Below are 26182 nucleotides of genomic sequence, written 5' to 3'. Positions count from 1 at the left end.
TCAGTCAGTCATACATCAAATAGTTGAAAGAAACTTTGTACATTTTGAAGTGACTGACCCTGAACACATTATTTTGTTTGTTAACAAAATCTCAAAATCTCATGGATATTGACATACATGATTGATCATTAAAAATGATATTAACCATATATATTTAATAATTATACAGTATGTTCGGTAATCATACACACCACACCTTATAAAAACATAAATGATAACTCAATAAACTTTTTTCTAGGTACAGGTACGTTATATTACATTACAGCTGATATACTTTAAAATATAAATGTCAGGGTTTCAACATTCAAAACATTCACTTTATACACTTTCCGCACATATTCACTTTAAAGGTGCCCTGCCATACAAAACCGTTTTTACTTGAATTTTTTTGAAATATGTTAGGTCCATATGTGTTTGTGTTATGTTGTGAATGTGAAAATTAACTGCTACCTCCTTCGTCAGCTCTAGCCACTGAAAAGAAATAAGCGAGAAATCAGGCCAATTACAAAAGCTGGTCAGTCTGACATCACATTGCCTGAGCTCATTACTATTCATTAGCTCGCCCAGTTGCACTGGGTACAGGATTCTGACAGCCAGGCTCTCATTGGCTAGCTGTTAGCCAATCAGATTCAAACAGCTTAGCTTGTTGAATATTAATGAGAACTGGCAGAAATCGAGCTGAGTCTTCCTGCAGGCTTTCTATACCACACTAGAATGGCTTAAAACAAGGTAACCAAGGCATTTTTTCCACAAAACATGTTACAGAGTTCATGGTAGAACTTCAGACATTACCACAAAGTCATGAAATACGTGTATATGATTATATTGTTTTTTTTCATTCATAGCAAGGGAAAATCTACCAAAAGTGCTGATTTAGACAAAGATAACATAACAACAGCTACATAAACAAAACTATGGTTTGAATATGGCCTTGATAATGAAATGTATATTTAACTCATATAAGGAGTTTCTGTCATCTTGATAGTGCACAGTCTGGGTGGTGCCCCAGGTCAGCAAGGTGCACAGCAAACTCAGAGTCCCAGTCTCTTTCAAAGACTGCCCTGAGCTGGCCCTGCAGGGCCTTGGTCTTCCATTCAGGGTGAGGAGCATGCTGGGAAATCACCAGACCCACTCCAGCTGTGGTCACAAAGTAGTCCCCAGACCAATTGGAGGTACCTAAAGAACAACACAATGTTATCTGGTCAATTATTAACCAATTCACATGCAATAAACATACTCCTCAATGCATGAATGGACAATAACTCTACTGAGTTCAAACTCAACAGTAAATGCGTGGAAATAATAATCATGAAGATAAACTCACCAATGTAGGCTACTTTATCAGTCACCATGTATTTATTGTGGTTGACCCTGGTGTATGGAATATCAGACTGGTTTCCCACAGGCACAATGTACAGTTTCTGAAAAGTGAATGATGTGCAAAAATAAATTAATTCAGAGGCAAGATCAGCATTTACCCCCAGCAGATGCATTTATTTCATGTTGTGTCTTACTATTTGGATGCTGATATCCTGGTGAGGGCTGTCCATTGAGGCTAGAGATTGAAGGAAGGGCAGCATGGCTGGGTCAGAGTCCCGCCCACAGCTGATCAGCATCCGCATCTTAACCTTCCTCTCGAATGCAGCCGTCCTAATGGCATCATCAATGAAAGGCCAGTATCTGTTCAATAAAAGAATCCAAAGTGAGGAAATAAAGCAAAAGAGGTGAATAGTTGATGGAAACAAAGGGTTTCTTTTGTGGGTCACCTCTGAGGCTTTTCAAAGCGTGTGGTTGGGAAGTACTCCATGACGGCAACATCCACATAGTGTTGGGCATCTGAGATGATGGAGAGAATAGCCTCCAGGTCCTGAGTCCTCGATGGAGGACAGAATGATGGTGGAGAACCCTGGGGTGAAATGCAAATATTCAACAATAATACCACATTTGAAACATAAAACCCTGACTTCCATAAGGTAACAGTTTGAGTTTTGTAGGTTTTCTGAAATAGAAAGACACACAGACTGTACAGTTACTTCGGTGTAAACAGAAACAACAGCCCCTTATCCATCAGAATAACAGTGTCCTGTAAAATGGAACTGAAACCTAAGGAACTCACTGTGAGGTACAGCCTGCTGGAGATATTATCAGTTTTCACCAGCAGGGGGTGATGTTTGTTGATGGCAGTGTCATACTCTGCAGGCCAGGGCCGTGGCAGGGAGCTGTTGGACTGTCCCATCACCCAGTAGGACTGGAAAATCTTATGGAGGTCCGTTGCTAGACTAGGGCAGTTGTAGACAACTACTCCCAGTTCCTTCACCTACAGACAAAAGTGAATTATGAAAATGGTTTGGCAGTGTTTTAAGGTTTAAAACCTGTAATTGTTTTGGTGTTACCTGTGTGAGAGCCCTCCAGTCCATGTTGGCGCTGCCAATAAACACATGTTTTCTGTCAACAATCCAGAACTTGCTGTGGAGAACCCCCTTTGTCAGGTGACCAAAGTTCACCTTCCTCACCTGAACTCCTGCAGACAGTCAAAAAGGGAACTGCAGTTAAGCGAAGTTGTTGCAAACAATGCATCACAAATCAAAACAACACTGCAGTCAGTGGTGTAGTCTACGTAATACGCAGGTAAACGCAGTATATACCCACTAAGAAAGATCCAGGATTTCCATATACCCACTTAAAAATGTGCAACAAACGTTCCATTTTAATTTTTATATATTTTGAATTGTCAACTGTGTTATATTTCTTCACATAGGCTAAATAAAGGTATTTCCACCGTAATCCCCCCCCCCCCCCACCCAAAAAAGTTCAGGAAACCCACCAAGAGTGAATGATTTGGAGAATACTTGAGACTACACCACTGACTGCAGTGAATGTAGAGAACAAGGGAGTCACTTCCAAACCTTTCCGTTTTAAGATCTTTAAATCTGTGGAGTTTGTTCTCACACTGGGAACACTGGTCACCACTCGGACAGAAACATTTCTGGAGGGCAACTCTTCGAGTTCTTTCAGGATCTCCCTTCCCTGCAGAGGATCGACAGACTCTCTGTATTCTAGGCCTTTCCCACAAACATATTTTTCACAAAGATTTGATGTGTATGTTCCCATGTGTCTTTCTGTTTTAGTTGATAACTCACAGGTATGTCAGAGGAAGAGTTAACGTTAATGTCTTCCCCAGTTAAAGTCCAGTAGAAAGAGGCCACGTCCACTTGGTCCGTTGCCATGGAGATAAGATCTTTCCAGGCCTTTTCCAGAGGGATCCCAAGCGTTACATTGGCTTTGAATTTCATATATTGAGGGATGCTCTCCACCAGGGTCATGCTAAGAGATAAACAAAGACATCTGCTCAGGGAATTGGAGAAAATGATAATTTAGAGTTATCTTATTTAGAATTAGAGATAGATTCGATTTTGAGAATCATTAACCATAAGGTCAATAGATGTCGATACTGTATGCTTTGTAATTTTACTTCCTGCCTCAAAATTTGTAGACTGTGGACCACAAAGTTTCCATTAAAGCGATGATAAAGAGGGGGGAAAAGAGGGGAAACAATCATTCATTAATTTACTGTACAGAAGGCCTACACATTATTTAACATACACAGAAGTTGTATGATAGACACTTTAACAAAATGCTTAACTGTAAATCTAACAGATATCCGATATACAGAACTTAGTTTCACAGTTGTTCAGATTAAAGAACATAAGAAGCAAATCAACTAACACTTATGTAACTAATATATATATATATATATATATATATATATATATATATATATATATATATACATACATATATATTCAGTGGGATTATTACCTGCACTGGTCCGTAGAGAAATTGCTCCCAACAGCTTCATTAGGAAGTGTCTCATGATCTTCGTGTGGTGGTGGTCTTTTCAGCACAGCAATGGCAAGCAGGATCCCCAGGACTATCAGACAGCCCAAAACCACAGCTAATGTCACACAGCTGGTTGACCTCTAACAACATGAAGTTTGATAGAAAAACAAGTCCAGGAATAAGAAAAATGTGTCATACCAAAACAGAGTGAATGACTTGGTGAATACTTGACGTCATCCTACCCTTTTGTTTGAAACATAACTGTCATGAAGGCTGCTATACATAGAAGACATTTTTTCTTTCAAATGCTCGTCCCCTATGAACGTTCAAAAGCAGGAAATAATCATCTCAGACAGAAAATAAAAACACCACGATTCTGACTTCACTAATGAAAGAACTCCTAAGAACTCAGTTTAAATCTCAGATGAAGATTGGTTTCCAAAGTATTGAAAGCAAAACTTACACAAAGCAGATGTAGATAATTTTCCACCAGAAAGAGCTCACAAACACACTTCTTCTCTTCCAGCTTACACCCAAAACTGAGCTGAAGGGATATCTCTGCTACTGAATACATTATAGCACAGTTCCTGTTTTCACTTTCATTTCAGGTTGAGACATGTATTTGCTTTAAAAAAAAAGAAAAAGTGTAGTAAGTGAATAAAAGTCATGACAAAAAACAACTTTACTAATCAACATTTATTTGAAAAATCTGCAATCAATATCTAACAAATTACACAAACCAAACATAAATACCATCTAACAAGACAGCGAGATCACAACCAAATCATTCTGGGTGAAAGGAAGGAAAACATAAAGTGAATATAAAAAAAAGGGACACAAATTTGACAAACAAGAATTACATATCAGCTCTTAAACCTGCTGTAGCTTTGACTTAGTGGAGTAAAGCAAAGAAGAAATACTATCCAATAGAAGAAGAATAGCAGCAAGTGATGTCAATAGGACTAACATTCAGTTTTTGCTTGAGTTTGTAAACAACCACTGTCCCACACAGCTCTGTGGCACTTAAGGTACTTCCCAATTACAATCACATGTACAATCTGGACTGGGAAGAGGGAAACAGAAACTTGCTGTTGTACTTGCAACTTGCCTTCTTTCCTGCTTCAACCTAAACAGCATCAAATGTTTACAATCAGTCGCTGGAGGGTAACGGCTTTCAGTTTGCAGCATATTAGGTCGAGGGGATAATGTTGTACTACATTAGTGCAAAAGACAAGATTAAGAGGTAATTTGTAGGACGCACAGGTATCTATTTACTATTTGTTTTCCATTTACACACTGAATAACATGTCACAAGCTAATCATCAGATTTACAGTTTCACACAATTGACTTTATCAACTTGAATTCTAAAATGACATTACTTCTCCTGTCATGTGAGGACCATCAGAAGTGACCTTGTGACTTGAGAGGAGGGAGCTCTGATAGCTCTTGAGCATGTGGAGGTTTAGGTGAGGTGTGATGATCCCAGTACAAACACAGATAAAGGAGATTCATTCCTGTCAGTCGCTTTATGATTGTCTTTGGCCAAACCTCGGAGCCGACTGTGCTTTTGAGGCATGGAGAACAAAAAAAACAAAAAAAATAGCGTTTGACACAAATAAAGAAGGTGGAGGGAATGCTTGAAAATCACTTTCTTTATAGCCACTTGAGTTTGTGGTTGCCAGGTGACTAAACTGAGTCCCTCCTACCAGTCGGACCACACATTCCAGAGGGATTTTCATCTCCGGCTGGACAGAATATAGAGGCCATCTACTGAGGAGGTCCTGGACAGAGTCGCTACACTGGGACATGTTAACAGAATAAATACTCAAGAAATTGGCTGGTAGCAACTGTGTAATAGAACATTAACTTCTCTGGCACTGAGTCTATTAACTCTCCCAAAGTTGTGTTGTCTCCGTTACAGTGTCTCACAAAACACCACTAATAAATACTTTTTACATTCTTCGATAAATCTGGTCCACCAAGAGAGAAGTGGCAAACAAAGACAAAAACATGGAAGGACATATACGAGGAAAAGCAATGGGTTTACTGAGGATACAAGTACACTAAGATCTGCTTGTGTTGCTGCAGTTCGTTCTACCCGAAACAAACATCAATAAACGAATATTTACGCAAAAATGCCATTTGCTGCTAAACAGAGGAATCTCATATTAGTAGATTTCCCTGAGATGATTATGCTCAGGCCGGTTTTCAAATAAACCAAGTACATACAATAAGCTTTTAAAATCAGCAATGTTGGTCATATCATTGGCATATAAAGAGGTCGACCTCTAAAACACAGAGAATCAAGTATAGTTTTGAGGCCCGTCAGAGGTGAGTTTTATTGAAGTATTTTGGTACTTTCTCAAATCTTTATCTTACATGTATGCCGCCCACTGTGTGTACTCTAAGGGCATATAGTGGAGGCCTCATTGTGAATTACATAAGTGTGTAGTGCTCATAGTGCAGTAGTGTGTATGTTTGGATGTACGGGAGGCTACAGTTCTGCATATACAGTCTCACTTCCCCCCCTTGGTTTCATTGTGTGCACAATGGTTCGACACCTGGGTTTGTGGAGTAACAGCAGATGTTTAGCACTTTTGGAACCTGCGTGCTTGCGTCACAACTCAGACTAAATATCCCGTTCTGAGATCGTCTTGCGTCGCACCTGCGCTCCTGACACTCTCACTGGGCCTCGGGCCGCCGCCACGCTTGGAGACAGAATGGATGGTTCTCCAGTCCCGTGAGACGGGAGGTCTGGAGGGCCGAACAGACGAGGAGGAGACTGCCGAGGCCTTGGATGCTTCAGACGGTGCACTGGGTTCCATGACTGTGTTTATGACTGGGAGGGGGAAGTTTAATGTAGTTTTTAGCTGAGTATTTGGCTTTACAATACAAAAGTATTATGAACATTACTATGATAATTATATATTTGTATTTATATTGTTATAAAGGATCAGGTTGACTCACCCTCAAGTTGTCGTTGAACTCTCCGGAGTTCTTTCAAGATAGATGAGATTTCCTGAAATACAGATGTCCAACTTAGCTCAAACAAACAAACATACAAACACACAGCATTAACTGGCATACATTTAACTTGAACACTGACAAACATAAGTCACCAACCTTGTTGGAGGTTTTGATAACAGGGACATCATTGTCAGAGTTTACTTTGGCCTCAATTTCTTCCCAAATATCCATCTTGTCCTGGAATAGTACCCTGTGTACATAACATGCCAAACTGAGTTATTAGAAAGTGGGCCTCTTACAGTATTCTTTAAAAAAGGGATAATCCACAATTCTGAGTCCAAAACACTGAGTTAGTCTTGAAAACTGAGGGTGTGAGACCAAGCTTTCTGATTGTGGTGACTTAGAAGAACTAACTTCAATCAAGAATACCTAAATATATTTTTCTTCTTTGACATCTTGAGTTTGTTTTTCTGGATCAAATAAAAGGTTCGAAAAAACACAATGGAAACATTTAAACACCAACCGGTTTATCTGCATCTAATCTATCCAGAAGATTACATCTCAGTAACATATTGCCTGTGTGTTCAGTTAAACTAATATACACTAATGTAATAAGATTATTGGCTTAGTGCAGTCTGGTTGTCAGATAGGATCAATACAGTTTTTCATCAAACCCAGATTAAGTTTGGGAATAACAAATGTACTGTATAAATAACATCTTACTTAATTTTGTCAGCAAGTTGCTCAGTGTTTTCTCTAATGGCCATGGTGATCTGAGACACTGGATTCAGCATAAGATGGTCATCGACAATGACCTGGAGAGAAAAACAAAACACTTTATAATGATCCCCTAGTGGTAGCGTCCCAGAGATTTATGAAAAAATGAGGTGGAGCGGCATATTGTGTCAGACCTCGTCTCTACTCTGAGCTCGCTGCCTGCGGTGTGGTTCATGGTCAGCCGAACTCTGGTCAGGTTCCCTTGTAGATGTAGAACTTGGTGGGACTCTCTGGTAGTTTAATCCAGCCTCTGGAATACGGTGAACCAGCTGAAACACATTCAGACTTTAGTGTTACGGTACAAGGCAGGCAGAGAGACAGACAGACAGGCAGGCAGGCAGACTCTTTTAGCTGATTTGTTAAACAAGGAAAAGAGATAAAACCATAATGTACAGAGCCAAAGTAGAACAACAAACAGTTACACTTTATATGAAGGTATCTACATAAGAGTGACATGACACTGTCATGAACGTGTCATAAACATTATAAACAAGTCGTAAACGTTTATGACATAACGCTTCTTTTAGTAAGTGTCATTCGGTTTTTGTCATGACACTCTTATGTAGATACCTTCAAGTAAAGTGTTACCCAACATACTACTGGTATATATACAAATCTGCAACAAAAGAGATACTTCCTCTTTTAACAAAGGAGGATAGTTTGTGATAGAGAGGAGACAAAAAGAGAATTGTCCTCTTCAGTTTTAGTCAGTTGATCAAATAGAGGTTTGATGCTTCAGTGTGTTAGATTAAGCAGCAACAGCCCTAAGAATAACTTTGGTGTACCTGTTCATGAGCGGTCACCGTGGAGACAGGTGCACTGCTCGCCACTCCAGGGTTTTGTGGATCACCGTCACCTGCCACGTCATGGATCTCTCTGGCCAAGATAGCAAGGTCTTTGGCCAGGTCTTGACTTAACCTAGCCAGGCGGGAACATGTGTTAAAAAAAGGCTGCCAGGAATAAGAATTATCTTTATATCTACATTATTTTCCTGCTGAATGTGAAATCCTCTTTATGCCCTTTAATGGTAACCGCAGTATAGAAATGCTGAAGGCTGCATGTGTGAAACCATCTTGGATGTCAGTCAGGCTATAGTAACACATTAACCTTTGGAAATCATAATAGCATGACCACAAGAAAAAAAAACTAGTAATATTCCTTACCGTGCGATCTCAGAACTGTGGTTGGACCAACTGTGGAAGTTGCCTCCCTCATGGTTCTCCTCCTCCGAATCTCTGCTGAGGGGCTTGGGACGCAGGGCGACCACCGGCTGAGGCCGAGGCTGATGACGTGGGCTATGGGAAGCTGAGGAAGGTTGGGAGCGTTTGTGTTTAGGAGTGCTCTGGTTTGAGTCGTACTCCTCGTCTGAGGTAGAGGCGTAGTCAGAGCCTTTCTGTCGTCTCCTGGAGTCTTGGCGTCGTGAATTGGTTTGAGTTACGGAGGATTAGGATAGAGAAGTCGGGAAAACAGGAGAGAAAGAGAGATACCATCAAAGAATACAGGCAAGAAAAACACCACCAAGCATATGGGATGTCACCAAAATCCACCCCAGAACAAGAGACCGAAAGGTTGCCGTGGAAGTGCTCATTTCTACAGCTAAATTTGATCAGAAAAAATGGCTCAGGTTTAGATTTTTTTTTTTCAGATTCAAAATCATTTACAAACTGAAATGAGTACTTGATTACCACAGTACATCAGCTGAGTACCAGACAAGTACAATATAGCGAATACTATGTTGTGTAGCATAAACCATTTTGTACATGGCTAGAATTATAATCTTAATCATGGCCCCAGAACCCTCAAGGATTACCATAAACTGCATAAGAACACTGTGCAGATGAAGGAAAATCGAATTTTATCTAAAAAAGGTACTGTAGTATAAGGGCCTTTTTAATTGCACAAGCACGACAAACGTGCTGTTTGCTCCGCTTCTCCCACCTGTGCAATAAAATACCACACAGACAGGCAAAGTGAATTTTAAGGTCAGAGCGCTGCTTGCGCTGGTCGTTACACCACCACGAAAATATGGAAGGTTAGTGTGAATTGATGTAAGTGAAAGGCCAGAGTCAAATTCCCTCCCAAATAACACTTTTATAAAAGAAAAAGCTGCTCAAGTATAGACCCCAGGTGTTATTTCCTGAAACATACGGTTTATAAACTGAGGACTAAACGTATCAAACCAATTCACCACTGTGGTTGACTAACAGACCCTGCAATGCTTCCAATCCATTTGTTTCAACGATACTAGGTTTGACTAAGACAGGAGTTAAGTGGTTACACCAGTCACGATATTTTAAACTCAACGAAACAGGTATGTGTGAGTGTCTGTATTAATACTCACTTGCAGTGCTGCTGGCATATTTGGCACTGCTTGAACGTCCGCGAGTGACTGGTGTCAGTGGTGCTTTCTGCTGCCTTTCTACAGGCTTCGACCCCGAAGCAGAGGCCCTTCGAACTGAGCTGCTGCCAGACTCTGTGCTGCGGTTGGAGAATCCGGTGCTCCTGCCAGTCCACTGTGGGGTGGAAGAGCCCTCGGTGTCGCTGGGTGTGTTGAACGAGCTTGTCCGCTTACGAGGCATCGCTAGCAGATCCAGCCTGGAGAGTTTCTTGGTTTCCTGGGGCTGCTTAGCTGGGGCACTGCCTACCTCCTGGGACACCCGGTCTGTCTCCGTGCCCTCGTTGTCTGAAGCTTCTCCCAGGCGAGCCCGGCGGAGCATGGACGCTCTGGTGGGTCTCGGGGCTGACAAGCTGTGGGCACGATTCAAGGCCTGGGATGCTTTGGAGGTCTTGGCATCCTCCTTCTGAAGGGACACTGTGTATTTTGTGCGGGTTTGGTGGATGTTAGACTCTTGATCAGAGTAAGGTAAGCTCTGAGGGTCATCACTTAGGTCTGTGGAGCCACGTTTCCCAACGCTACGTCTCAGTCCAACGGGTCTCCTGACAGACTCAGTCTTATTGTTGCCGTCTGCTCCCAGAGAGCGCAACTTTTCTGATGTAGTGGATTGGTGACTTGAGTCCTGACTAGCTATACTGGCTGAAGACCTCTCCCTATGAAGGCCACTAACCGAGGGTTTTTTAGTCAGCGTGTTTGGCCTGGTCTTATTGCTATGTTGGCTGACTGTGCTGGAGGTATCCACATCAGACTCCGCAGAAAGAGAATCTATTATTGGAGACGGTGTCGTTTCTGATTGTCCTGCTTGGAGTTTGGCCTCCAGAACAGCCAGAACATCCTCTGTCTCTTTGAGGTAAGAATGAGTGTCCTGATTGCAGGCTCCCTGGAATGATTCTGGGCCTCTCTGAACCGAGATGTTGGGCAATCTGGCATTGCTAGGCCGCTCCTTGGTGAAGCTCTCTTGTCTGATTAATTGGGAAACAGTGCCCTCTTTGGACTCTGGACTCCGTGTAATCTGGCTCAGGATAGGAGCCGACACACTGGGCTTGACTTTTTCAGAGTCCTGGTTACCTCTCGGTTTGGTGAGGGTGGCTGTTGAGAAAGTTTTGGTCGCATGTTTTATTTCAGTCTTAGGAGCGCCCCCATGTTCAGGTTGGGACCCGGCCTCCTCTGACCCGATGTAGAATGACGTAGACTTGGTGGAGAGTCTATCTTTATTTTTTTTCTCTTCCGCGTCTGACAGCGGTCTTCTCCTTTGCTCTATAATGGAACCATCATCTGACCTGCTGGCATCACTCAGACTGTCAGGCTCTACATCGTCCTGCACTGATAACCTGTCGAGGCTATCCAGAGACCTGGGGGCCACCAATCTATTCTCTCCAACATCGAATGTTGTATGTGGGTCATATTGAACATGAATGCTGGGATTTGGAATGTCACTCTTCTCCCCCAGTGGTACCTGGGACAGTACGCGCCGAGCTCTTGAACCATCGTGGTCGGTGCTGTCGTGGTGTCGGCTGAGCGTGGCCTTATGGATGATTGTACCTTGTGCTGAAGTGAAACAGTTTTAATGCAAATTAACTACACATACTAAAACTGAATATCATTCATATTCATCAGGGCGTCTCATTATCATTTCAAATAGACTTGTGCCTCATAAGGTGGCTTACCCCCTCCTGACAGCTCCATCTGGGAAGGCATGTCAAAGAGGCCAGATGAAGGGCCAGATTCTGTGTAGCTGTCTGCCAAGCTGGCCCAGCAAGACATCCACTTCGGAGCCCCCTGTAACACTGCACTTGCTGACTGAACCTACACGAGAGAACATACAACTTATTCAATATCTTTAAAAAAAGAAAAAAAAGACAGAAGATTAGACATTTTGAAGAATTGTATGATTTCCTTAGTAGGAAATAATGTTAATAAGACAACAATCATCTGTTTCATGAGTAAGTATGTTGTACAATTGTTATAAAATGGCTTTTTTTCTCTCCATATATTTGGTTAGAAAGAAAAACCAAGACCATGAAGAACCCAGAACCTGTGAGGAAAGATGAGGCAAATCTAGAAATCAATAAAGAGATAGACCAAGAAACCCCAAGAAGAAAAAGTAAGGTTTACTGAGCCAACATTAATTATTTGTCTTTAAAATTGGCTACTACATTACTGATTATATCATCCAATCATTGATCACACCCTGAGCAGGAAGGTTTACCTTTACCAGACTATGTCCCTGTTCTGGAGCTGGCCTCACCTCCCCACAGCTACTCTGCCTATGCTGCTCCCTGCTCTCAACACTAAGAGGCCTAAATGCTGATGATGTTTCTGCTTCACTCTGGTTGGTTCGCTCTGGGCTCTCAAAAACACCAAACACCTGTCAGGAACAAAGCAGTGCAAGTTGATAAGTGCAGGAATGGAGAAAGTGGGACTGCCAATGTCTCATTCTGAGTGGGACTTTTTCTACCAAGAGACAGAGGACACTGGTGATTGCAAAGCCGACCTATTGCCTTCAAGCAACAGGTTGTCATTATTAGCCACATTTATATTAATTTAATTTAGAAAGAAACTTGCCTGGTCGATATTGCTCCGTGCCTCTTCTAGCTCTCTATCCTGAACATCTGCTTCAATGGTGTAGGTTCCTGCGTCACTCAGACTGTCCTCATCTTCGTTCTTGAGGCCGACATGGGGACTCTTGACCTCCACATTCTGAGAAGCCAGGGGCATCAAAGGGGCCTTGAGGGGAACAGGATGGTGGATAGGAGAGGAAGTCTGTGGCTGGTAGGAAGCTTTAGATGGAGGGGGACTAGTCTGGGATACTACCACTGTCTCCGTTTTAGCTGCTGTAGGGGGACTAGATGTATTTTTATCCCAGCTGGCAGAAGAGGACTGCTTTGTTTGTTTGAGAAATTCAGCAGTAAATTCCTGGGCGAGTCTGGACCTCCGGCCAACACTGCTAAAGGGCCTTACAGACACAGATGATGAAGAGCGAGAGGAAAAGCTGGTGCTGATCCAGTCCTCTGTCTTCTCCCTTCGTAGAGAACCAGCTCTTTGGAAGCCTGTGGAAGCCAGGTCCTTCAGGGGAACAGTGTATCGTTGGGTTGCAGGCGTGGTGGAGGCTGGAGATTGGACTCGTCTCTCCCCATTTGGGCTTGAGCTCTTCTTCGCCTTCTCCAGCTGGAGCCGGAGGCCTGAGGGCTCAGGTGGAGATGTGTTATTGGTGAAGGACTGGGAGCGCTTCTTTCTTGAGTTATCATCAAAGAATTCAATGACAAAGGCTTGGTGAGGCTCAGCCTTGCCAAGACTGGATAGGGACTGAGACTCTGGTGGAGTGTAAGACAAGGGCTCCTCAGAGTCAGGGGAGGGTAAGTGTTGTGGCGGGGAGTCTCTCGGGGGCTGTGGAGACACCTGGGACCCAATCTGAGGTTCTGACTGGACGGAATCACTTCCATTGATTGCAGGATCCCCTGAATCAATGTGAGTGTCGTCTTCACGGTGGTTTGCTGATGATGGAAAGACCACAAGTTAGCACATTATTGCAATCAAAGCTGTTGATAAAACATAAACAGACTTTGTACAAATGACTCACTTTTGGTGTTCTTCAGAAGTGATGGGTCACTGTTTGTGCTGTACATGTCCTCAGCCTTTGACCTCCTCCTTATCATGCTAGCATTGCTTTGGACCAGCCAATCAGCAACTTTGCTTTCTGCTGACATCACCTCAGTGGGTGTGGTGACAAGCTCTGTGGAAGGAAGCTTCTGCTGCTGGCGGAAAGAAAACTTGGTCACGTGGTCCTTGATCTTCATTTTACCTGGGGTGCATTCATCAAATTCGATGGTGAAGGAGGCATGGCTTTGGACCACGGGAGGTGTGGAGGAGACAACCTCAGTGGGATCAGGGGTGTCCTTGGTGGGAACCTCGTGAAGCTGCGACTCTGGTTTCTTGGCAGGTCGCTGCTTTAATTCCTTTGTTGGGATCTCAAAGTAGCTAGGCTCCCGGCGGTAGGAGAAGATGGACTTGGCCTGATTGTCAGACAGAGAACCGTTGACCTCATATCTTGACACGTCTTTAGCAGGCTCTGTTAGAAATGAAGAGTGTTGAGAGGCAAGTATTAGTGGAGGTTCTACATACCGTAATCCACAGAGTGATTAAATTACTATAGAAAGAATACCATTTTGTCAATAATAATAGAAACATTTGTAAGCCCCGTTGTTTTCGAGCTCACAGTTATAGCCAAGTAACTTTTTTTGGTGGTATTTTTAGGCCTTTATTTCAGACAGGACAGCTTTAGGGGAGAGAGAGAAGGGGAATGACATGCAGCGAAGGGCCAGAACCAAACCCGCGGCCGCTGCATCTAGGACTGAGCCTCTGTATTGTTGTAATTTCCCCTTGTGGGATTAATAAAGTATAAATTATTATTATTATTATTATTATTATTATTATGATAAGTAACTTAAACATCAAAGGTACACAAAGCTAAGGAAACTGATTGAGATGATTGGGAAGTTGCTGATGCACAATCCCATAAAGTGGGAGCCACAAATAACAAAGATTCCAGCAGTTAGACTGAGAAAACAAATCCGCCAGTTGGTCTTTGGGTGCCAGTTGGATGTGGCCAAATATCACTTTAGGAGCGCAGAGTCCAGTGGAGGGTAGCTGAGCGGGAATAATCTGTTTCAGCCTGGGCACCATGAGGCAAACAATCACCCTTCCTCCCCCCTCCAGAAGCTTAAAGGGTCATAATCCATCACGAGGCAGACAGGCACTACCCACTGGCCTGGCACGATGCGGCCTGGCTAACAGTCCACAACTGGCCAGAGACTTGCCTTGGGCTATACACCATCTATCTCTCAGTGACCCACAACGGGTATCAGATAGCAGTGCCATAGAAAAACATGTCATTACAAATCAGGATCTAACTCACAAATGTGAAAAGATCCAATGCATTTATAGTACAAATAACTCTGTAGTACAAAATTACATTCTGCTTTCAAATATATAAACACTTCAGTATACATTAATTAAGTCTGTGGTTTGTGCACATGTTAGTAAAAATATAAGATACATTCTCTTACCTGGAGACTCCTGTTCTGGCGATTTTCCACCTATGTTCTTCTTTTTGTTGGCTGTGTCCTCATCCTCCCCCCACCAGGATGGTTGGCCATAGAGAGGAGTAGGCTTGGATATTGGGGAATCTGTGGCAGCTAACAAACAAATGCACAAACACAAGCACAAACACAGACAAACACACACCATTAGGCACATGGGTAAACTCAGGCGAGAAAGAGCCAAACAAAGAACTAAATTTATCCAGCCTCTTGTGTTTATAAGGAAACACATTTATGTTAGTCACATGATTAAACAATGTTGTTAGGTCATGAACAAACAAAATGATGTACAACATCGGAGCTCAGAAGGCCTTTGGGCTTTTTACAATTCTGACATTCCCATGACACAGAGAGAGTAGTGAGGGTCCAACTGTGATACCACAACCACCACAACATAATCCTTCTCATGCGAATAGGGACGAAGATAATCCTAATCTTTAAAGACAAAAACTATATAATACATGATATAGAATAACGACTGCATCTTAAGTGAGGCTTCTTATAGACAGTGACACTCATTGTTTGCACATTGACCTTTGTATGTAATGAGGAGATGAGGGTTATTGCTCTGATGCTGTTTCTGAACTGGGGTTGAGCTGCTGGCTTGCCAGTCTACACATGCCAGCCATGCCTATATGGCACTAATCAGATAATCTAGAAGCCGCTTTTCGGCCTGATACATAGGATAAACAAGCTCTGGATTTGACTGTGGAGGCTTCACAATTTTAAGGATCAACAGCACTTCACCACTGTTGCCTTGGACACACACAATAAGACATCAACACAGTGACAAGAGAAGCAGTGGGAAATGTTACTAATTCCTTTCCCCTTAGACAACCCTCTGCTTTTAGCTAAAGAAAACAAGGGTGAGTGTCTCAACTAAAGTTGACTGAGCACAGCACCTTTTTAGAGAACAGAAATTATTAGAAAGCCGACCCAGAATAACATTAGTTAAGCAATTTGCCAAAATCCTATTTAATGTTTGTCCTACATATGTGACTGAACACTAGGGTAGCAATTTTTTTGCTTCATGTTAGTACTGAAACTTGGTAAGTCAGTACATGAGCAATCGGTTCAAAAAGGGATTAAGCATTAGGACATTTTAAATCATGTAGTGCTGATGAGTACTGTATACAGTATTAGGGGAAGATGTGGACTATCCATGTCATGCCCCTTTAGTAAATACTAAATAGCCTTGGGTCCTGGCAGAGTAAAGAAGGCCTAACTGAGTCATACACTGTACAAGTGTCCTGCCCTGAAAACAGCTGGAGAATTGGACACACTCTACATCCTGTACAGCTGCAGGGGAAAACAAGCAAAAGCACACAAAAAAATTATATATGGAGCTCTCGCAGCACTCCATCTCCATCCTATCCAGAATAAACCAAAAGAACCTACATTGTATCAAGGTTTCCAGTCAATCAAATTCAGCCAAAGGGAATTTGCATGAAGTCAACAGAGATATGCAGACTCAGTCTGGTTGTGCAGCAAAGTACAGTACCTTTTTTGTGTATGTATAAGTGTGTAACACAAGTGCAGCTTTGTTTTCTGTAACATACTTTGAAATTCTTATCTTCTTGTGACTGTACATTTAACGAGACAGAGGAGACTAGTTTTGTTATCTCACTGGTGGACTGGGTCACAACAACACAGGGCAAGGCTGCTGTCACACTACACGGACCCTAGTAAGCATGGCTTCAGTGAGCACGTCCAACAAAGGGTTTGCAGTCAGGTTTACAGGATCACTGGGGTTAGCTTATAGCTGCAGAAGATACAACCGCACTCCCGTCCTTGAAAGGCTTACTAACTGTTTTCCAAAGTTCTGCAGTTTAATTATCTATTTGTAAGGCACTCTGTGGGATATGAGCCTAGTGCTGGAAAAGTCCTATTTTAAGCACCAGTTGTAATTTTCCCTCTAAGCTTTCAGGGGCGATTATGAAGCAGAAAGCCAGAGAATTTCTAAATCAACAGCAGCTGGAATAGGTTTTGTCAGTGTGAATGAGGTTCATTCACAAAAGTGCTTCTCTAAAACTAACAAGACTGTGACTGTTCCACTGTTGCCTACACTGTACAATATGATTTACACAGTAGAGTTCAGGGCAGAGAGGGCATGACAGCAACAGGAAAGTATAAGCAGCAACAAATCCACCACCAGCTACATGTACAGAAGTGGCAACTTGGCAAGAAAAACCTGCACACCTTTCTAATTCCTCTATGACACGTGTTGAACCATCACTGCCGTGTTGCAGCACCCCACCTCTTGTCAGCAGTCAGGAATGGCTGTCAGAGATAAGACTGCTTGTCCTTAACTCTTCACCCCTCCGCTTTTCTGGCAAGCTCTTACTCATGTATACTCATTCTGCCAACTCCATGATGTCAAGATCTATGTCTTTACTGACACCATAGGATTGTGGCCTCAGCCTCTCAGCTCACATGGCAGCCTAATCTCACACCAGGGAAGCGCTTAATAAAGGACGCCACAACCGTCTTATCAAGATCTATAGCCAAAGTCATTAAGCACATGGAGACGCAAAGACTTCCTCTTCCTTGCATGTTTGAACATGGTATTCAAATTCACTTTAGTAAGAACAGTTCCTTTCTGGCAACAAGCACAATTAATTTACTTCTGTATTCATAAAACCTGCTGCCTTCCTGCTAATATTTGCTATTACGGAGTATGTGCCGACAGCGTTGTTTACCTGTGAGAGACTGGGCTCTTCGCTTAGCCCTATCCTGCAGTTTGGAAACAGGGCCTTTGCTCTTCTCTGGGCTCTGAAGCTGCTGTTTTTCCTTCACCTTGGCCTGCAGGGCTTTTATGCTAAGCTGCCACTGGCTGGTGTACTTCTCATGCTGCACAAACAGACAGGAGGGAAAGCAGGATGTGAGAAACCTTCTGCCAACAATCAGTACAGATATAGCTGTCCTCAGACATGCACAGTATAAGGAAGAATATCCACCATTGACCTTTGGTCAGTGTTAGCTCCGATTTGTTATTGTTAACAATGAATACTACACACTTACATTTAACAAAACCTGGTAGAAATTAGTGTGTACACTTCAAAGTAAAAAAAAATTAAGATACATTTTTTTTTAAATCTTATTTATCCAACATTAAAATACCAGATAAATAGGTATTTGTACATACAAGTCTTTGTGTAGATGACTTAACCCCTTTGTTAGTATGGAATGGGCTTTTAAACTGTGACATTTTGGGGCGTCGTTCATTTGCTCTAGCTGTAGTCAACGGTTAGCTGGGTTGTGTTCAAGCTGAGGCTAGAGGCTGCACATGGAAGAGTTAACCAGATGACACAGGGACTGGCCATTTAATAGGGCTCGACGATTAATAAAAAATGTATCAACATCGAAATTCTGAAGCTGTTATCGACGTATTTTTCCCATGACGATAATTTATTCCTGTTGATGGGCCTACTTTCTCCTTAAAAACACTACCGCGTGTGTAGTCACGTGACTTCATCCGGACCAGTCAGCCGCATGGAAACCATAATGGAGGATAACTCAAACACAGATTTTGAGTCAACTGAGCAACTTGTGCCCCCCCCCTCAAAAAAAGCGCAGTGTCCGTTGTCTGGAGACATTTTGGCTTCAGAAAAGATGATTTAGAACAATGTGATTAATTATTGTTCATTTATCGTTATCAAGGTAGAATGTGCAATTAATCGTGATTCTGATTTTAGGTCATATCGTGCTGCCCTACCATTTACAGTAGTAAACAAGATCTGTTCCAACAGTCTAACACCAGTTATCTAATTTGTTTCAAAGCACAAAGCTCAAACAGATGACTGACAACTGCTGGCATAGGTACCTGACCAAATAAGGACACACACACAGGGACACACACACAGGGAAACACACACACACACACACTTCGGGTATTTCATTGACTAAGTGATAAAAAATTAATTATTTGACAATAAAAGTAATAGAAGAGCACCCCGCTTTATCAACAAGGATCCATGTCAAGCATTTCAGCACTGCTAGCTTAAAAATGGCACGTTCCGTCAGTATTACTTACTTTAAGAGCTTCCTCTGGGACCTTGTGTTCGCTCTTCTCCAGGATATATACATGAGCATGTGCAGGAAGAGTTAAAGTACGCAAACAATTTGTAAATCAATGTTATCATACATCTACTTGGGACAAGTGTCGTGAATTAGCTTCGGCTAAAAACATTATGATACATACATCAGATGACTGTTGAAGTTTATCTATGTTTTTTTGTATCTATCCCTATCTAAATAAACCTTTAATATTGAAATATTCACAGCTTAGTGTCTGGCTCTCTAGTCAGATGTTTGTTGGCGTAGAGACTTTAAGGAAAACGTACAAACTCCGAATACAAACCTGCTACCTAAAGTATGGTATATGTGCAGTTACTGTAATACTCTTATTGAATTTCCTTTCATGCCTAGTTTTCAACCCCCTCCCCCCCCCAAGACGGTCAAATGTACCTTATCTACTGCTTGCAAGAAGGTGACAAACATAAGCAGTACAGACCTGTTGCAATTCAAACAAACCCATATCTTTGGCGACCCACTCTTTGAAATGTGCAACATCACATGCCACACACCGCTCACAAACATTGCTAGATGTCGTGTCCTCCCCCCGTTATCTTTTACCATTCATGAGTTTTCTGCTCTGGGGGTCAAAGGGTACAGGAGATCTTCTGTCCATTATGGACCATAATCTGAAACCCCTGACTGAAAAACCACAGGAGCTTAACATGCCGAAGTAGCTAAAGACCTCAGAGGGAAAATAAAATGTCAAAAATGTGTGACTGAAACAGCTGCCGGCCACTGGCTCATTTCTGTGTAGGTTGCTAACTGAAGAACAGAAACTCTGTTACATAAATCACACAGGTCCAATCAAAGTTAAGTCAAACATGACTCAAATTTGAATGAATAACACATAAAAAAGGATATCATAGCCAAAGCGAATGACATCAGAGAGCTTAAGGGTGATGTACGTCTGGTCTGGAATTCTTAGGTCATTCACGAATGTCTGCAAAATAGATAAAAAAAAAAAAACAGATTCAAACTCAAATCATTTTCACTGGTCATTATTAAGGTAAATGTGTTGACTCGCAGGTGACAGGCTCTCTAATTCCTTCTGGCACACACCCAGTTACTGTAAGGTGCTTTTGCAACTTTCCCTTTTCCCACTGAAAGTTAATCCACCAGCACATTAAAACTCTGATGAGATTTGTTAAGTAATGGCTGTCTCGCCTTTTGAAAAATGCTTAATGGCCAGGTGAAAAATACATGCAATAGTGCTTAGTTCGCTGATCAATTAGGCTATCTTCTGCCTGAACTAACAACTGGTGAGAGGGATTCCAGAGTTTATCATCAGATCACTGAAGAAAAAAAAAAAAAAAAAAAGATAATGCTGGAAGTGTGCCGAAAAAAAAAATGGAGGAGCAGATCTTATCCTATGCAGACTAAATGAAGATAACTGGGGGGGGGGCATGGACTGTATAAATTAGGGGAAAACATAGCAATGTTGGATTTCAGTTACAGGTCCTTGCACTGTTCTGCTCTGATTAGTTTGGCTGCAGTTACCAAGGCCAAAAGAAACACTCTCTGAGAACAAAGAACGGTTTCTCCCACTGCTCAACTCTGGATTTCATTGGGATAATGGTGCAGTGAAGTGGCAACAGAGCAGTGAAGGGATAGAGGGGGGAGCTGGAGAGTAAGATAGAAAGAAAGGGAGGAAAAAAGGGGGTCCAGAGCAGCAGCAAAATCCAGTCTTCTGATTACTGCTGTTCTACCAACCTTCCCAGTCTCTGGCACACACAGAGAGGTATTTTGTGCTCTGGGAATTGTTTGTGGTGTTGAGGCTGGAGTCTTCAGGGAGCCCAGTGGCTGGCTCCTTTATCACAGGTAGTCTGACACTAAAGATGGACTCACTCACCCCGTTCAAGCTGCCCAGGTCCTTCACCATATGCTCGTCTGTGTTTGGGTCGTGGTTGATCACAGCGTGTTGCTTGTCCACACTGCGAGACTGCAATGAAAGTAATAGTAAAAAGTCGTTAGAACTGAACCGATCGACGTTTAATCGTTTGCACAATTTTTAAGCAAAAACACCAAGCATTCTCAGTTTCTCAAATGTAGGAATTTACTAGTTGACTTATGACAAAACAAGGCATCTGGAAACCTCGGGTGAACTGTAGGGCAATTTATTTGACATGCCAAGGACTAAATGATTAATGGAGCAAATAATTGTTTTTCATCATTATCATTCCTAAACTATGATCCTAAATTAGGACCTGTGAGTGGATGAAAACCTAACATCCAAGCAGAGTCAGATCCCCTGCATACATACACTTCAAACATGCCTTATAAATTGGCAGTAGATTACACAAATAGATGGTCCTCATCGACCCAATTCTGCGTGCGTAGCTCAAGTCTGTGTGCACGTGGTCTACCTGCCATTCACCAGAGGAAAAATGTGCTTACTTCCAAATATGCCTGCCATCAATTATACGCAAACTGCACAAGTGATTCAGACTAATTGACTCTCTCTCTTCTCTGCTCATTAGGCACTCTGGGCCTCCTCATCACAAAATCACAAAGGTTAAAGGTGACTCTTCCCCACAGCCTACTAAGTGGGATAAACGGCATTTACAGGCTGTACTGTCTGTGTTGGCCTATTCACTCAGTGGACTTCCAAATAACTTCTTGTAAATACTGTACTGCATAAAGTACAGGGTTATCAATCAGTTGACCTACTTGATTAGGTTACCTGGGCAGCAGCACTAAGAATTACACATTCCTACTTTGATTACCCTTAGCTTCACTTTGCCCTTTTTAATCACAGAGAAAATGTTTGCTCTGGCGCTAGGAAACAGTAACTACACCATGCAGTCACTACTATTGTATGAGGCGTATGATCTAATTACTGGTCATGGAGATACAAACCTTGATCATCAGAGACAGACATCAGTTTTCATGAAACGTCCAAACATTCAAAGTCAAGGCCTATGTGATACAGCTAAGGGCGCGTTCAAACAACAGTAGGAGTAAGAATTGGTCTTAACTTTTTGGATGTTTTTTTTTTCTGGCTGACCCCTGTGGCCCCTATCACTGCAGTCTAAAGGCACTAGCCCCATTCGAAAGGAATGGGAAGACCTGCATTTTTGTCAGACCGTCTAATGACTGACTGTATGTGAACACAGCCTTACACCTACACTCAATCTCTGCTTTTCACGCAAAACAGGATTCTCGCGTTACAGACATTCAACTGTGGTTTGAAAGGGAAAAATGCATTGAGCTATAAACAGAGTAAGAAAAGATGAAAGTGGTTAATAAAAACAATTTGCAGCAGAAACTGACTGTGTGCCAAGTCATGAAACAGTCCTGAGCACTTACGCAGAGCACCAGAAAAGTCTGCATAATTTCAGACTGGGAGAAGCTGAGGTTTTTTTCTTGGATACGGCAACGCCTAAATGTGGACATGAGCAACTTTTCAATCTAGCCGACGTCTGTGGTTGGCAGGGTTTTTTTTCTGGGCATAAAGCACTGACTAAGGAAAGTATAAACAACTGCTTCTGAGGCAACATTCCTCTTTCACTGGTCTAAATGCAGAGTGAGTAGAAATAGGAGGGAGATAGTATTATACAAAAACCACAAAGGAAATGTGTTTATAATAGACACTGCATTGAAAAACAACACAGTGGAATGCTTTAGCTGTGTTAAAAGTCATTGTTTGAAAAGACTGTCAGGGGCAACGTTGTGTGGAGGCACTGTCACCAGGTTACACGCTCCGAAATGCACACACATGAAGCATGTAGGGAGCCTCCCACTGGTGTTTCACATATTTCTGTGACCAGTGGTCCTGTCAGACTTTCAGTGAAGAATAATAAAACTCATTTTTGACAGACATAAGACACTGCTGGCGTTTGCCGTGTAAACACAAACTCCTCTACAATGTCCCCGCCAAAGAGAGCATGCATGTTCCCTTTCACTTGTGCTTTTAAACATACAAAGTGGCACACACCTGCAGCATTAGCTCGCAGTCATCCCTGCCAACAAAGATCATCTCCCGTGGCAACCGGTGGCGTGTGCCAGAGCTGCTGACCAGGAACCATGATGTCACACTCATGTCGGGGCCACGAGTCAGGATCTTCTTAGCATCCTGGGAAAAGGCAACAATAAAAATATTCAAAAAGACAAAATTATGACATTTTAGTCAAAGAAATCTGATCAGGGTTGAATGAATGAATGACACTAATAGGATGCATTATTAAAATCCAATAGTCCCTGAACAATGTCCTAAATAAAAGCTGTAGTGTAGCTAGAGATTACTGATGGGAAGTAATCATCTCACCTAAGTTAGACCTGTTTATCCAACGAATTCCGGTCTGGCTGTGTTACTATTGAGATAATGCAATTAAATAACACTGACGATATTTTCTACGTTGGTGAGTCAGCCAGCTAGATGCAGATAGGTTTCTATGTTTCAATAGACGATATTCAGCATGTTCCCACAACTCGCAAATTGAGATTTATTTCTTAATTTAAAAAAAAGACCATATATATAACTCCTTTAACAGTTTCATTAAACCTGTTGCAAAGTGGCGCCCGGGAGTGACGTTAGCTAACAACTTTAACTGCTCAGGTGTTTAGCCTACTTCCTGTAACCTTGGCTAACTAAACATTACTACCACAGAAATATTAGCCATATATGGTATTTATATCGTAACTTACAACCTATTTATTGTATCGTAATGGCAGCACCAATATTCTTTTAAATTACACCGCGGAATGTTTGAGCCTGTCGGTGACAGTGAGGTTGTTTAGCTAACGTCAACGTTAACGTTAGTGAGCCTCTGGCTGGACAGAAACAAGCTTTTTTTTTTTCAATGATTTGCTTCCAACAAGGACACAACGTTACCTTTAACGCCTTCTCCGTTTTACTTCTAAGTGAAGCCAGTGTTTAATGTCCTACAGAAGATGAAATTCGACGGTCGACATGTACAACAAGAGCACCAGGTAATTACTGGACAGGTAAATTTCGATCACACCCTCGTCTTCCTCTGGGAACGACAGCCAGGCGAAACTCTCCAACGCCTCTTCTGCCGACACGGTGACGTAGCTTGACAAGTCCATCAAACGCTGTACGAGTTTGAGCTGAGAGGTGGGGGAAGTAAGAGCGCTCACTCTGTTTGTTTTCCGGGTGCAGAAAAAGGGGTGATTAAAAAAGATAGCAACGCCCTCTAGTAGCATAGTTATTATTAATTCATAATTGTATATTATTAATAATAGTATTATTTAATATAAGTATTATGTATCGTATTTCATACTGTAAAAAAATATTGTATAGTCTATGAGTAAAAGTAGCAATACCACACTCTGTTGCATGTGATAAAATTATTTGTTTATGTTATGTATTTATACTTTTAAATGATTTTTGACTGATGTATTGTTATTGAATATTTAACCCCCCAAATATCGGCATCAGCTCAAAGATTCCAGTATCAGTTCTATACTTTATAGACATTTGGATAGTTTCTCATATTTTAGAAGTTTATTATATGTTTTGGAAGAAAATTTGAATCTGCACAGTTGGCTAACTAGTCCATAATGTTGAGAGCCTCCATCTGTTTGTGTGAATGGGTAGAATATGTTAAAAAAAAATGTTAATACCCAAGTAAAGCTCAAGTATATATCAAAACTGTATTTAAGTACAGTGATTGCGTTTAATGTACTTAGTAAATATACTTTATGTAGTAAAGTACACTGTATACTCATGCAAGTAATCTTGTAGAACTCCATTATATCTTGTTTATTCTATTGATATCTGATAAGGAGGCTCTTAAAGTACCCGCATGTGCCGGTCTGATGTATATGGATGTATAATAAGACTGGTGTATGCCTGCTGAGGATACTTTAAGTGCAAATATGGTTCTACTGACAACTAAGGAGATAGGTTTTAAAATGTATGCTGTAATATTTCAAAATCCGTGCACGGATAGCTGCCTGGTAGGCTTTGAGCTCCAGTAGGACTTTATAACATTATTTGGAAAAATAAAATTGCTGATGTAGAGCGCATGCGTACGAATTACGGAACACGTGTTCAGACCGTGCTAGAATTTTAACCATTTGATTCATCAGCTGTATAGACGATCTTCGCCTCTATTCACGGCCATAGGGCTTTGTTTTTGTGTGTTTTGTGTCTCACGCTGGCTCGGCCGAGACAATTGAAAGGGAAATAAATAATCTTTAATTATCATTATCATTTTTATCATGGCAACGAGCTAAAATAGTAATTACTTCGTTAGGAATAGACTTGGCTTTGAGATTCAAAAAAGTTGATTTATTGTTGTTGAAAAAGTGTGTAGAGCCTAGAGCGAATGAGGCATCGGTAGCATAATTACATCCCATTAAAATATCATACCCCAAATTAAATTCAACATGCAGAACGCAGTCTATATAATCATTTGCTCTCAACTATAATCAAACAAAACATCTGGTTATTATGTGTTGGTTAATATGGAATATTAATCCAATGGAAATGCTTTTTTACATAAACCTAATGCCCGCTAGATGGCGCTCTAAGTCCAATTTAACGTAGGCCTACTGCTCTCCAGTAAAACTTCCATTTTTGTCACAAGATTAATTCAGGATATTAAAGGCAATTTCAAGGAAGCCACAATGTCACAATGTTTCCCTGTGCTCATATTAGATACAAACCAGCATCATTCATTCATTTCTCTGAACACACACTGATGTAGTAGGCCTAATAAGTCAAACAGGAGGAGAATGATTACCTCCTGTCAGTAGCCATGTGAGGAAAGGCATCTCTACAACATGTTAAAATATTCTTCCTACATAAAACATGGCTTGTATATTGCTTACAATACATACGAGAACTATTAATTCATAACTATGCCATTCTAAAAAAAAATTAAAAGGTCCTTACACTATGTTTGTGTGTGTGTTTTCCCCTCTACTTCGCCCCTGCTCTAGTGTTGATATGAAGGGGCTTGTAGTCAACAGGTTGAACCGGTTTCCAAGGGCTCTGACCTCTGTCACACCCTCATATGAAGAAAAACACTGCTCCTTTACCCAAATCATGACATCAGTTTC

General features: G+C 41.7%; 2 protein-coding genes across 4 annotated transcripts; both read right to left on the bottom strand.

Annotated features, from left to right (window-relative positions):
• Positions 1-743: 743 nt before the first annotated feature.
• LOC120549198 (5'-3' exonuclease PLD4) lies at positions 744-4401 on the bottom strand. Its single transcript, XM_039785906.1, has 11 exons — positions 4304-4401; positions 4083-4156; positions 3820-3980; positions 3141-3324; positions 2907-3027; positions 2394-2521; positions 2117-2317; positions 1767-1906; positions 1515-1680; positions 1325-1421; positions 744-1176 (listed from the first exon to the last, which is right to left on the bottom strand). The coding sequence occupies exons 2-11, from the start codon at positions 4131-4133 to the stop codon at positions 974-976; spliced, it is 1452 nt and encodes a 483-aa protein (XP_039641840.1). The 5' UTR covers positions 4134-4156; positions 4304-4401; the 3' UTR covers positions 744-973.
• A 116-nt stretch (positions 4402-4517) lies between these two features.
• Positions 4518-24216, bottom strand: cep170b (centrosomal protein 170B). Of its 3 annotated transcripts, none has more exons than XM_039785903.1 (19): positions 23988-24216; positions 23091-23228; positions 21006-21095; positions 20018-20096; positions 19113-19171; positions 17779-17929; positions 15047-15175; positions 13561-14049; positions 12546-13474; positions 12190-12348; positions 11648-11786; positions 9927-11528; positions 8749-8995; positions 8371-8503; positions 7720-7854; positions 7532-7623; positions 6965-7058; positions 6809-6860; positions 4518-6680 (listed from the first exon to the last, which is right to left on the bottom strand). In XM_039785903.1, exons 2-19 carry the CDS (start codon positions 23193-23195, stop codon positions 6466-6468), a joined length of 4899 nt encoding a protein of 1632 aa, XP_039641837.1. In that variant the 5' UTR covers positions 23196-23228; positions 23988-24216; the 3' UTR covers positions 4518-6465. The 3 variants fall into 3 exon arrangements, with proteins under 3 accessions (XP_039641837.1, XP_039641838.1, XP_039641839.1); XM_039785904.1 differs by having other exon boundaries at positions 12229-12348; positions 23988-24215; XM_039785905.1 differs by lacking the exon at positions 12190-12348 and having other exon boundaries at positions 23988-24215.
• Between the last annotated feature and the right edge of the window lie 1966 nt (positions 24217-26182).

This window comes from Perca fluviatilis, chromosome 20, assembly GCF_010015445.1.
Source record: "Perca fluviatilis chromosome 20, GENO_Pfluv_1.0, whole genome shotgun sequence".
Lineage (NCBI taxonomy): Eukaryota > Metazoa > Chordata > Actinopteri > Perciformes > Percidae > Perca > Perca fluviatilis.
The sequence above is the reverse complement of the archived record's forward strand: the minus strand, read 5'-3'. Positions and strand labels throughout refer to the sequence as shown.

Coding starts and splice junctions, on each gene's coding strand:
- LOC120549198 (XM_039785906.1), bottom strand. CDS start 4,133: ATGTCTTCTATGTATAGCAGCCTTCATGACAGTTATGTTTCAAACAAA. Junction 3,028..3,140: donor ACTCTTCCTCTGACATACCT/GTGAGTTATCAA, acceptor GATCCTCTGCAG/GGAAGGGAGATCCTGAAAGA. Junction 2,318..2,393: donor ACTGGAGGGCTCTCACACAG/GTAACACCAAAA, acceptor TTTTGTCTGTAG/GTGAAGGAACTGGGAGTAGT.
- cep170b (XM_039785903.1), bottom strand. CDS start 23,195: ATGAGTGTGACATCATGGTTCCTGGTCAGCAGCTCTGGCACACGCCAC. Junction 14,050..15,046: donor GCCAGAACAGGAGTCTCCAG/GTAAGAGAATGT, acceptor CATTTCTAACAG/AGCCTGCTAAAGACGTGTCA. Junction 7,624..7,719: donor GAGCTCAGAGTAGAGACGAG/GTCTGACACAAT, acceptor TTTTCTCTCCAG/GTCATTGTCGATGACCATCT.